We start from the raw sequence: 13,424 nt of genomic DNA, 5'->3' as shown, positions 1-13,424 counted from the left end.
TTTTTTATAAAAACCCATTGGCAATTAGGAATGTACATTAAATTGTTTGTTTATCTTTTTTAATTAAGTTGAGTTTTGTAACAGGACTTAATGAAGGTGTATATCATGTCCATATTATCTATAGTAAAATTGATAAAATGTTTGTGAACTTTTTAGAACTAGTAAAAATAGAATCCACAACATTATGATAAATTCATCGTTGAAGTATGGGTGCTAGTAAAAATGTTTGTTTGAAGTATAATAAAGTGCTATATGAATTCTATATAGTTATTTGAAGCACATTTTTATGTGTTTGAGTGTGTCGTGCATGCTTTCCCTTCCTTGTGATAAAATTAAATAAATAAATATGTTAGTTGTTTGTGTCTTTTGCATCCATGTATCCTCATGATTGACAATGAATGATATGCAAATATAAATTTGTAGAAGTGACTATGATGATGTCATTTACACAAACAGTTTCTGGATTGGAAATAATAGTGAAGATGCAGCAGTGCAACTTGTACCGACTCTATTGGTGTATTTCATAATTTGATCTATAGCCATCATATTGTAGTGGTGTTTTTTAAATATCAACTAACAGTGTTCTGATTTGATACAACAGTCGATTGTCTTAGAACTGGCTTGACGTATGGGCCTATGGGCCGTTTTCGCAATAGTGGAGCTTCCCGATTCACAGCCTAGCTGTTTAGCCCTGAATTATGCAAGTGTCTAATGGTTTATGTTTTTCCTTTAGCATTATTTGTGGCGCCTTGTGGATAATTCATGGATTAAAACAAAGAATGGCACAATAATATACATGGTTCATGTGATTATAACACTACAACATTTGCAATTTTCTCCAACAGCTGTAGTGATTGTCAACAGCATTGATGGACATTTAATTTAGATGGGCAACAAGGCTGTCATTGGTAGAATTACTGAGTGCATTGTTATTGATAGGATATTCAAACCTAACAGCCCTGTCAAACAACCATTGCACATGTGACAGCGCTGTTATTTTTATTTGAAGGCCCTTGGTTTTGACCACGTCAGGAGGTCCCAACTACAATAAGATCGAGTACTGTCATGGTTTAAGCCACATACGTGATAGTCACATACAGTTTCCTTGCTTTTACCAACAGTTTTCCACTGTCACGTATACTATGAATCGTTGTAGTGTAAGGCTATAAAAGAGTTAAAATATTTATTGCAAGGGAAATAGTACATCGAAGGTACAACTGAATAAAGCCCACACTTATGGAAGTTTTGACAAATGCAAAAGCCTCCGCTTATTCTGCTCAATCATACCAATACTAATAGGTTTGAGCACTTTACTATAATTATGACATGCTTGCATTATGATTCATGTGTCACATGCATGACATATTCATTAGGCTTAGATATTAAAGACTTCCGGTGATTATTTTTGGATGATCTTGTTCGCTGAGCATTCATGGATAAAGCTCGATAATGGACCTGATACCAAGAAGTGTTATGATTTTGTAGTCCTTAAATCCAGCTTCAAAGAAAATCTTCTTCCACTCTTGCTCATCTCGTTCAACTCCATTGAGGGCGATCATTAGGAGATCAAACAAAAGCTGTGTCTCTGTATGCTTCTCTTCAGACGGTCCCCATCCGAGTACCATATCTATTATTATTACTTTTCCTCCAGCATCTCGAGAAGGGATGGCTTCCTTGCATCTCTTCAGCAGCTTGATGCACTCGTCATCGCCCCAATCGTGCAAAATCCACTAAAAGAAGTAAGCATCGATTTAGTCAAGTAATTATTAGAATCCTATCTCTACTTAACCTCTGAAACTATACATAGTAGTCCATGTGTTAATCTCCGTTGTGTTTGAACTGATATTCTTGCATTATGTCATTACTTCAATAAAGCAGAGATAGTAATCATAGTTGTATGGACTCATATGCACCTGCGTGTACGTTAACGTAATGGGGAAAACAATTACCTTTGGAAACTGTTGTATTTTTTATAAAATAATGTTACAATACCTGTCGGTGCACCGTCAACAAATGAATACTCGCTTAAAAGATCGTTGCATGTCATATAAAAGAAACGAATTACCTTTAGAAATTGTTGATATTTTAAGAATTGATTGATGGATCTGTGTGAGGTACACAGAATATTTTCAACTAGATATCTAGAATTGCTCGATTATCTGAGCACCCTCGAGGCATACATTGGCAGAGAATTGACCTTATAATGAAAATCTAGACAATAGAAATATTATGTTGACTACAAGTTAACGAAGTATGCACGATCAATACCTTGAGAAAAACAGCATTCGCCGGTGGTACGCTCTCGAACATGTCCCCCGCGATGAACTGCACGTTGCTATCAGATGGAGCCTGTGCAACAACGTGAGGAAGATCCAGCACGCTGCACTTCAGGTGCGGGAACGCCGCGGCGATGGCGGCTGCGGCACTCCCATACGGTCCACCGCCGACGTCCACAAGCGAGTCTATCCCCTGAAAGACCTCGCCGCACTCCTTGAGGACAATGGGCATGAGGAAGCGGGTGTCCGCGGCGATAGCGTCGTGGAGGGAGATGTTGAAGGCAGCCTCCTGGTCAGCCACGTCCCAGACGGTTTCTCCGTGCGCGATGCCGAACGCCGACAGGTCCGGCTGCTCCTCCTGCCGGACCAACGCGGTCACGACAGTGGCGAGCGGCGACACGAGCAGAGGACCGAGGAGCATGGTCAGGAGAGGTGTCAAGCTCGTCGAGCTCCCGTCGCTGAGGAGGAGGCGGGAGGCCGGTGTCAGCTGGTAGAGAGCTTCGCACCCATCTGATGATGATGATGGAGCAGGGTGATGGATGGTGAAGATGCCAGAGATTGTGAGCATGCGCATGAGGCGACGCAGGCCCCGTTGCTTGAATGGGTTGACGTCAATCTTGGCGAGGATCTGGGGGATGGTGGCGCTGCCGCCGTAATGGTGAATGGCATCGGCAATGCCGACGTCTAGGGCAACTGCGATAGCAGTTGACTTGATGTAGCCGAGGGACTCGTGCAGTAGCTGAAGATGAGCTTGGAGCAAGTCCTGAGTGCTGTCCTCGCTGTAGTGTGCCATTTTTTGTACACCGTGGTGGTTCGTTCTTCTTCGTGCTGGGTTGTGGGTTGAGACACTGCATAAGGAATCATCTATTTATAGGTCTTTTCATCAGTGTATGAATGCTTTGATAAGTAGATGATAAACATCAGTGTATGCTAGCTTGTAGATTGTTGGTTATTAGAAGCTGGATTGTAAAATCCAGAAGGTTGTTTTGATCAACCTAGATTGTAGGGTGGTTGTCTCACAAGCTAGTAAAAGCTAGCTGTGGTGAGGCAGCTTATGTGATGCCACAATCTGCGGTTGGTGGATTATGAAAGATGAACCACAATCTAAGGTCTTTGGATCACAAGCTGATTGTAAAAACCGTATTCCACAATCAAGATGGATCCAAACAGGCCTAAGGCTTATTTCGTATTATATTCAAATACAAAATATGTATGTTATTTGTATGTAATAGCTACTTGAAATTTTATTAAAATTGTATGCTTATTATATGTATGTACTATTTTCTTTGTACAAAACAATGAGCTATTGTTCTCCTTCCATTTCAAAATGTAATATGTTTAGCTTTGTCCTAATTCAAACTTAGCTAACTCTCACAAAATCTATAGAAAAGTATATTAACACTTATGATACCAATAAAACATACCTAAAAAAACATATTGCATGGTGGACTTAATCAAACTAATTTGATGTTGTAGATGTTGGTGCATTTTTCTATAATATGGTGAAAGTTTGACTTAGGAAAAAACTAAAACATCTTACAAATCGGAATGAAGGGATTATTTTCTAAAATTATTTATTTATCTATGTGAATGGCAAAATATGCCTTGTAATTTTGAACGAAGGAAGAATAATTAGCCTTGGCTAAATGATCATCCGTTGCTACTTTTTTTAAAATCAGTTTCACTACTTTTTGGGTGTCCATACACTAGTAGAGAATCGAGCATTCGTCTAAGTCTAGCATGTTAGTACCTCCTGAGAATAGGCTTGGTACTAATACACGGCTAGTCCTCCAGGTGGCTTATTAGTAATTAATGGGTGGCTCCCACCCATTAGTACCAGTTGGAGTCTCAAAACGGTACTAATTTACCTGCTATAAAACATGCTTCTTCTTCCTCTCCTGCTGGATCCACCAATCATTTGACTGGAGAGCTCCCGACTTTCTTCTTCATGGCGACGACGCGAGCCTAAGAGAGGTGCTACATGATTTTTTTCACGATTTCATGAGGCTTTCACTCATCCAAGTGTTCTAAAGGTTAGCAACTTCATTCTCCCTCCTTTCATGATTAGTATGGTATGTTTTATGCTTTAGAGATAGAGAAATTTATGATTTTTAGAATGAGGAGAATGGAAAGATTTTTTGTTTATACATCCATTTGAGTGTGGAGGAGGGTATGGCGTACAATGGAAGAGATAAATTTGAGCTATGCTTTTTTGGATAGTTTGCATACCATATTTCGTATTAGTTAAAGAATTTGATCAATACGAGGGTAGAGGACTAATAAATTGTGGAAAAATAGAGTAAATTAAAGTATGCTATTTTTAGTACCGATGTAGCGGTACTGGTCGAAAAACCGGTACTAAAGGGCTTTCCCGACCAGTACTAATAATCGATCCTCTATAGTGATAGGAGGAAAAGTAACATTCGTGTACCGTTGCCCGTCCTCCTCCTAAAGCAATGTAGGCTTCCAAATACCTATCCAATTACTTGATTTTTTGTAAAATAAAACTAGAGTTTCAATTTGGTAGATATATACGAGGGAAGTCGAAGGGTACGTGATTGCAATATGGCAATGTATATAAGCTCTCCTTCGTTGTGTTTTTCAATTTGTGAATCCCGTAATTGGGAGTTAAGTTTTCCAAATTTTCTAGTTCAGCATTTGGACGGCGAAGTCCAATTTTCTTAGGATTTTTCATGGAAAGCCGTTGCTTTCTTTCTTCACCGTTGGTGAAAGATCTGCAAAATTCATTTCGGAATGAACATAGTTACAGGAATCTCTCTGACAATACTGTTGCCTGATCCCAAGCCATAATTGTAGTTTTCTACTCCTATCTGTCTGCTAGTATTTATCAGAATACTGTTGCTTGACCTCAAACCATAACTTCTACAGTGGAAGGCCATAATGAAGATTCTTGTGCCACTATTCTGCGGTCCACAACCTGGTGTCGGATCCCAGACAAAAACCTGACCAATAATAGTGTGGTAAGAAAACTTTTTGCATGAAAGAACTAAGAAATTCAAAGCAGAAGGTATCCGTTAGTTTATAAGAAAATTTAAAGCATCTGAAACAATCAACATGAATATATAGGTTTTGTCCACCGGTGTGACAGTACATTTTGAACACCTAATATTTGTCCACCGGTGTTTTACACATAAGCAATCATCTATCTGTATATGTTTTTACTCCGGTACTCCTAACTCTGAACTACTACCTATTTGCAAATATAAGACCTACCTTATATATTCGTCAATATAAGGCATATATGCATGTTTAATTCGTACTATATAACCATGTTTACTGATTAAATTTGTATGCTTTTTAAATATACGCATTAAAAATTCAGTCTTTGTAATAAATAGAAAATAGTAATGAATGACAATATTACCAGTTTGAGTGATTTCTTAGTCGATTTGCGTGGCAAAACCTGGCTTGTAATTTCAAATCGAGGGAGTGCAAAGGAGAATACACGGCAAAATCAGCATAATACTTGCAATTTGAAGGTGGGTCGTTGATCACTTGGTCTCCTTTTTTATCAGAGATGCGTGCAAAGTTTGTGCACCATCCAAATGCAAATTCTTTCTCTGGCCCCTATAAAATTGGGTCTGGGTACGGCAGATAGGACGTTGCTGAAATCTAGAGATAACCAATCATATCTTCTGCAAATGCGCCGAAACTAGATCCGTTTGGTATGCCATCAGTGAGTGGATCCAATGTCCTTGTCTCAATCCATCAAATTGGACATGCCGCAATGCTTCCTGGATTGGTTCCATGTCCTGACTGGGAATTCATGCTCCAGCTTGGCAAAGGGCATCCGGTTGCTAGCAATCTTTGTGTATTGTACCACCGAATAAGAAATATTGAGTTGGTATAAACTCCTTGAACTACATTCTGCCTCTGCGTTACCAGGAGATGAACAGCCAGAAAAAGAAAATGAGAAAAAAAACGAAGAACTAGAGCGCTAATGACTGTCAATTCATAGACTAAAATGCCACCTATGTGCCTGGGTAAAAAACTTTTGGCCATTTGAGCCAATTTTTCCGATGCCACTGCTACCAAATCTAGCAATGCTGCCTCCATTGTAGCTAGAGCATTCTATGATAGTTTGCTTTCAAAGACCTCCAATCTTACACCACCCCACACAAACAACCAATGTGAAACTATTATCCACTACTGGCTTCCATTTCAGTGGATCACTGACCTAATTATAATCGCTTGTGATGCATTAAATAAACAGTAACAAATAGACGATTTGAAACATCTGGCAAAAAAAGATGGAACACAAAATCGGACTGACAAATGTTAAGGTAAAAAACCTTTTTACTACAAACTATGATAAGAAAAATAAGCTAAAGAACTAAGAAGTTGAAACAAACTTAAAACATCTCTGCAATAATCAGCATGAATATCACAACAAACAAACTGTAGGTAAAACTGCAATTTGCAGTAATAGATCCAAGGGCATAGGCCGCTGCAGACAAGATAACATGAATGGTTGGGAGCTGGGTATGTCGCAAGAAAAGACACAAGGGCACGGAGACGTCCAATTAGACTCAGATTTGTTGCATTTTCACTTCACTACATCAGATTATTGCTTGTACCTTGCAACAGTCGAGCCATTATGTACACACAAGTGCCATATAATGCCATCTCGTAATGTAATGACTAGTGTTCTCATATTTACAGATGGAGGCCCTGAGCCACACACAATTGTAGCCCTTCGTCCCACATGTTTCAAATTCACGCGCCAAATTCCACTAACATATGGTAGTACGTCTTTTGTCAAAATTTTGAATTCTTACCATCAACCATTCTGCGTGAACTGACTGTCAGTGATGACTAGGTATTTTTAGGCATGGATTTTGTGAAGAACAAGCTAAGGAATAATAGGCAGTTGCTTTTTTTCGAAACACAGTAAATACGCCCACTTATGGGCACATAGACTCACCCCACCTACCACTAAAAAAATAGTACCATTATTAATATTCATAAAAAGGCAATCATATCTTGCTTGGATACCAAGGAGAGCATGGTTAAATTGTTTGTTTCTAATTCATTTGAGTTTTCTCTAATATGCATAACTAGTTATTGTTGTTTCTAATTCATTTGAGTTTTCTCTAATATGCATAACTAGTTATTAATATGCACAATTTGTATGTAACGTTGACTTTTCTTTCATGAACCTTCTCTTTTTCATCGCGACTAGCTACTTTATGCTACCCTAGATGTTTGAATGCATGCCGAGTGTAAACTATAGAAGTGTAGTTTTCCAATTACATTAGCATTGTGGAGTATTGAGTTGCATGCGCCAACCAGTTCAACCTAAAAGTTTAAACTGATGAGGAGAGGTGGGCAATTCACTTATACTCCAACACTCCCCCTCACGTGCAGGCTCCCTCAGGCTGCATACATGGAGATTGGAGTGGGCTACAATTATTTTATTTAATCGCGCCCGCCAGGATTCGAACTCGAGACCTCTGGCTCTGATATCATATTAAGTTGCATGCACCAACCAGTTCAATTCAAAAGCTTAAACTGATGAGAAGAGGTGGACAATTCACTTATACTCCAACATGGAGAACTTCTATAAGAGAACTTTCAAAAGTACAATGCTTGCAAAAGTGATGTGGATGTGCGAGTACAATGCTGATGCAATTACATCAACTATATCTTGCGAGTGTAAACTATAGAAGTGTAGTTTTCCAATTACATCAGCATTCACAATAATTCACAAGATAAATGGTGGAGGCACATGGTGGAGGAGGACCCCAGCACATTTTTCTACAGATTGCTCATGGTTGGGCACAAGAGGAGGTTGTCACAAGATGGGCCACAAGAGTAGGCTAGCAAGCCCGGGAGCTCCTATATGTCTTCCGTAGATAAGCAACTCATCTTTAAAGCCCATATAAGCCCATGTATAATATTTTTTTAACATCCATAAACATTTGTTGACATTCATCAATATTTTTAAAAAAGTCTGACTTAATCGTTATCAATATTTTTTTATATACCAACATTTTCTCTAACTTTTTTACATTCACCAACATTATTGCTCAATAATTTTTTACATCCACCAAATTTTTTCACTCGTCAACATTTTTTCTTAATTATTTTTTTACATTCACCAACTTTGTTACTAAAAAATATTGAGATAGTTCATCTAAAATGTTGGGATAGTTTGTTGGGCCGTTGTGGGTCAGTTATAGGGCTATTGTTGGGTTATAGATGCTTAGTTATGTATCTTCCGGAAGATGGATAGGATTTCCGGACGAGCCCCTCTAGGCATAAGATGGGCTAAATTTCTGTCACTAAATCTATGGTTATGTTTAATTTGGACAAAGAAGAGCTCGATCAAGTATTTGGTCCTAGGTGGTGTTTAGAAGACAGTGCTAGGTGCAAGTTTGATGGGCTGGACTTATTAAATTATCTTGGTTGCTTGAAAGTTGAAACAACTAGCTTAGATTTGATTTTTGATTTGTGAATTCAAAATACATATTCTTTTAACGAAATTTAAATAAAAATAAAACCAGTATTGTTTTGAGGATAAACCAGGCTAATCGATCCGCCATGCATGTTAGAATGAGGCCTTCTATCCAACTTCTGAAAGATAAGAAGATACTCCCTCCGTTCCAAATTATAAGTCATTCCAACTTTCTTGGAGAGTCAAACATTTTTATGTTTGACTAAAATTATAGAGAAAATCACAAAAGTTTATGGCACCGAATAGATATACTATGAAAATATATTTAATGAAGAAACTAATGGTACCTATTTAATATCATGAATGTTAGCACTTTATTGTATAAATTTGGTCAAACTTGAGATGCTTTGACTCTCCAAGAAAGTTGGAATGACTTATAATTTGGAACGGAGGGAGTATATATATAGCTTCTCCTGCGCAGCAAAAATCAAGCTTGATGGCGCATGCATACTTACTGTTGGGCCATAATAAAAGATAGAAAGGAGTTTAGTACAGCCGCACAGAAAAAAGAATATGTATACTTTTATACTTTCAACATTTTGAATGACTAGATTTAACAATTCTTAAAACCTCATTCAACAATTTGAAAAAAAATAACTAGTCCAACATTTGTGTGAAAATGAAGAAATGATGTCAAATTGTTGATTGGTATATGCTTACTAGTCAATATTTCAAAGTATTAGATTCAACACTTCTCTAAATCTAGTTCAACATTTTTATGTAAATGTTGAAATGATATATTCCAAATGTTGAAACAGTCCTTTTAAAATGTTAAAATGGTGTTGAAATGTTAAAAAATTCATTTTAATCTCATGTTGGTCTATTAATTCAAACAGCATCACAATTCAAATGCAATTTAAAATGGATAAATAGTTTATGAGATAAGTGATTTTGAATCTTAAAGACCCAACAATAACTGCGCCTGCCAGCGTCCTTGAACGGTAGGGTTGGATGCCGAGCTAGGAATTCGCGAGCTGGCTTTGGCTCGTTTGTAGCTCGGCTCAGCTCGGGTCGGGTCGGCGGATTTTTTTAACAAGCTGAGCAGCTATTTTTGCTCATTGGGTTAACGAGCTTGCTCAAGCTAGCTCACGAGCCAACCGAGCTAGAAGGTTAAACTCACAATATAGGGAGTCAAACTGTTAAAGCTGAGCCGAGCTGCTCCATGCATGGTCAGTTTTAAAATTATAATTAGACATCAAATAGTTTTTTTATGTTTCATATGTACTAAGATAATAATTCTAAATTTATATCCTAACGAGCTAGCTTAAACTATTAACGAGCTGAGCCGAGCTAGCCTTTTTACGTGTGTTTATTAATGAGCCGAGCTGAGCTGGCTCTAGACCGAGCCGAGCCGAACAAGCCGAGCTGAGCTGGCTCGGTATCCAGCCCTACTCATGTGGTTCAGCTGTCCAACAACAACAAGAGGTCACGCGTGACTCTCCTGCGTCATCTTCTGCCTTGCTTATGCTAAGCGCACTCCTCCGCTCACATCGGCATGTATCTAAACCATCCAAATCTCTAACACATATCTCAAATATATATATACATATATATATATTATAGGATCTATGTGTTGGAATTAGAGGCATTCTACGGTTCCTTTTTATTTGAATATTAAATAAGACATGACAAACATGACAGCAAGAATAGGAGCACGATCCATTATGTTTATATCAACGGACAACATAAATTATGATGTGGATATTGCATAAAACATACAATGAACTAGGAAGTTAATGAGAAAGTACCCTAAAGCGAGGCCATTGCCTGGAGCATCAAGTGCGCTGTTACTCGACATATCGAGCCTATTCGCGACTAGAGGTGATGTCATGCAAATGATTGATGTGCAGTTGTGCCTCCAGAAAATATCGGTGCACAGCGAGTAGTCGCACGACGCACTCCCAAAAATTGATTGCCCTTTCTTCTCCTCAAGTGCAGAGTTTCGGGAAAGGGTGCAGCTTCGAAAGCCTTCTCTTCTGATGTGTTCTATGCACACGGAGCGATGAGAAGGGGACAGCAAAAAGCAGCACAGCAGTGGAGAGGGTGTGTTGTACGTGCATGGAAGACAGAAGAGTGCCTCTCGTATAGGCATCAGAGACCTTTGAGTGTCCAAGTTCATTGCAATAACTTAACAACCATGAAATGTTGAGTTACTAGTAACTCTCAGCCATTAACGGCCATCCAATACTATGGATTTGTTGACAGCCATTTAATCAACATTATTTATCAGTCACTAATTGTGGTGCCAGTTACTAATCATCAAGTTGTGATTAAAAACTTTAAAACCTAACCAAGCCTAGCCCACACATCATGTCCGACCAGCTGTGTTTCAACACAGCTTGTCGATGCAACCGAAGGAGCACATGCGGCACCCTTCTACAACACCCCCCCACACACACACACCCTCAACTTCTCAATAGGTGTAGGACTCTACCATATAAGTTGGTCAGGGATCCTCTCAAATTACAAGGTAGTTTTATTACAAATGTAATGATCACCGTTTGGTATAGGCCTTGGGATTTAGGCCCAATTAATGTAACACTAAGGGTTAGCCTTGGGCATCAACCTAAGTGCGGGCTCCTATATATGTTTCTTCCGCAACTAGTTAAGCATTGTAACTTTAAAACCCATTAGATCTATCTTAGGTTAATCATTGCAATCCATCAATCTCTCATCTTCAACAAGTTCTCTTATACTTTATTGAGCAATCTGCAAACTTTCTGACAACATTTATGATAGAAACTCAAACATTTCATGGCAATCAGGTATGGTATATCTTGCCCCCCCCCCCCAGTTGCCCCCGCCTGACGCAGGTTTCAACATATTACTACAACTGATTTAATAGTCACTTAACCCTAACTTAACATTTCAGGTAGGCTGGTCAACATTTTAAAGAGCTTAGGTATGCGTTTCAGCTGTGGTGATTTAGCTGTAGGAGTAGTGGGTTTTGCGGTTCAAAGGAAACAATTGATGGGGAAGGTGTCGGTGTTTTATACCTGGCAACCTACCGAGTGGTATCCCAACGTAGTAGACTGGTTGGTGGGGGTTCGCCGGACCTGGAGCCTGATGGTAAACGCGAGTACACAAGACACAGATTTATACATGTTCGGACTACCAGAGTAGCACAATACCCTAAATCCTATTTTGGGGATTGTATACTGTGCCCTACGCTTGGGTGTTGAGGTATTGGTCTAATTAGTTTTGCTATGCCGATCTAGGGACCCTGCCCACCTTTATATATCCCGGGGGTGGGGGGGGCAGGATTACCAGTCGGTTACAATGTAGGAGTCATAGTAGAATTACAAGGTATGAGTTCTAGTAGGATTAGAGGGGAATCATAGTAGGAGTTCATCTTCTTCCTTTCTTGCGAGTATCTGGGATCTATCCTTGACTGAAGAATTAGTGGAGTACATTTTCTCACCACCACATATCTACCTATTAAAGGGCCAATTGTTTCTTCCAACCATCATGGACATTTTCAAAAAAGATCCCTCACTTTTTTCATTATTAATACTCAATCCTAAAATCCGCGGCACTCCCTATCCACGCCTCTATCATACCCATCCGTACTCAGTGGCAGACACGACCCATCATCCGCCCCTCACTCCCTCTCCCAGTCTGCCTCCAACCGTGGCTCCTAACCCGACATGCGGCACCGGCGACACAACGCCTGTCCCTCCCTCCCTCCCCATCCAGCCAGTATTTAGATGCACCTGATCTTTTAGAGCTTGCTACCAATGATCATCACCACTGAACTGTTGCTCCCAACCATGACCACCACCCACCTTAGCGCCATGGGTGGGCCGCTCGAGCTCGTCACACTCCTGCAACTCCTCTAGCAGCCACTCGAATGCTGCAACACAGCCTTAATAGGAAGCAAGAACGTGCTCGACCATGCCGTTGTGATGCCCTTGGTGAACACCTATTTGAAGAGGAGGAATGTGTGTGGGGCTGTTGTGGCAACGCAAACCGTGTCCCTAGTGCCGGGACAACGACAAAGCCTATCACGGTGTGCACCGCAAGGCAAAGCCACCCATCGAGGCCCAGGAAGATGGGCACGACCAGGTTGGCTTTCCCGGACACTGCGGGAAGACGACCTGGTGAGACGAGGAGGTAGGGGAGAAGGAGTAACCGCGATGGCAATCTCCAAGAGTGGGACCATGATAGAGATGACTAACACGGCTGCCTCACCCAGCATGTTGAGTTGCTTGATGGAGAAGATGTAGTAGTGGTAGTACGAGCATGCCATTGGGGGGAGGGGCGCCCATGTATGGCAGCGTGATGCCGCTCTCACCATTGGGACAATACCCTATCTTGGAGTGGGAGAGTGAGGTGACCGAGGAGTACAACGCACGTTGCTATGTTGATTTGACTGGATGCTGGAAGCGGTAGTGAGTGATGGAGATGTTTGGGCCTCGCGAGAGCGGCAATGTTAAGACGAGGCAACCTAGTGGCAAGCGCTGCGTGGGCTGGGATGAGTTTTGAGTTGGATTACTTTACTGACCTGGGAGAATAGCACAGCAGAGAGCAAGCGAGTCCTTTGGGTTTTGTTACAGTTGTTGTTGAGTTGCGAGCTACTTAGGCTCAGACGCTTAGCTCCCCAGCGACGTACTGACATGAATAATGGATGGGGGCTACATGTTGGAGAGCAAGTGTAAGCCATCAACCAC

At 40.3% G+C, this 13,424-nt stretch overlaps 1 protein-coding gene across 1 annotated transcript; it reads right to left on the bottom strand.

The window, feature by feature from the left end:
- Nucleotides 1-1,158: 1,158 nt before the first annotated feature.
- Nucleotides 1,159-3,103, bottom strand: LOC101758750 (5-pentadecatrienyl resorcinol O-methyltransferase). The gene is made up of 2 exons (XM_004979331.2): nucleotides 2,269-3,103; nucleotides 1,159-1,730 (listed from the first exon to the last, which is right to left on the bottom strand). The coding sequence occupies exons 1-2, from the start codon at nucleotides 3,067-3,069 to the stop codon at nucleotides 1,431-1,433; spliced, it is 1,101 nt and encodes a 366-aa protein (XP_004979388.1). The 5' UTR covers nucleotides 3,070-3,103; the 3' UTR covers nucleotides 1,159-1,430.
- Nucleotides 3,104-13,424: the final 10,321 nt, after the last annotated feature.

Source organism: Setaria italica, chromosome VIII (assembly GCF_000263155.2).
Source record: "Setaria italica strain Yugu1 chromosome VIII, Setaria_italica_v2.0, whole genome shotgun sequence".
NCBI lineage: Eukaryota > Viridiplantae > Streptophyta > Magnoliopsida > Poales > Poaceae > Setaria > Setaria italica.
This window is presented reverse-complemented; position numbering and strand designations above follow the sequence as displayed.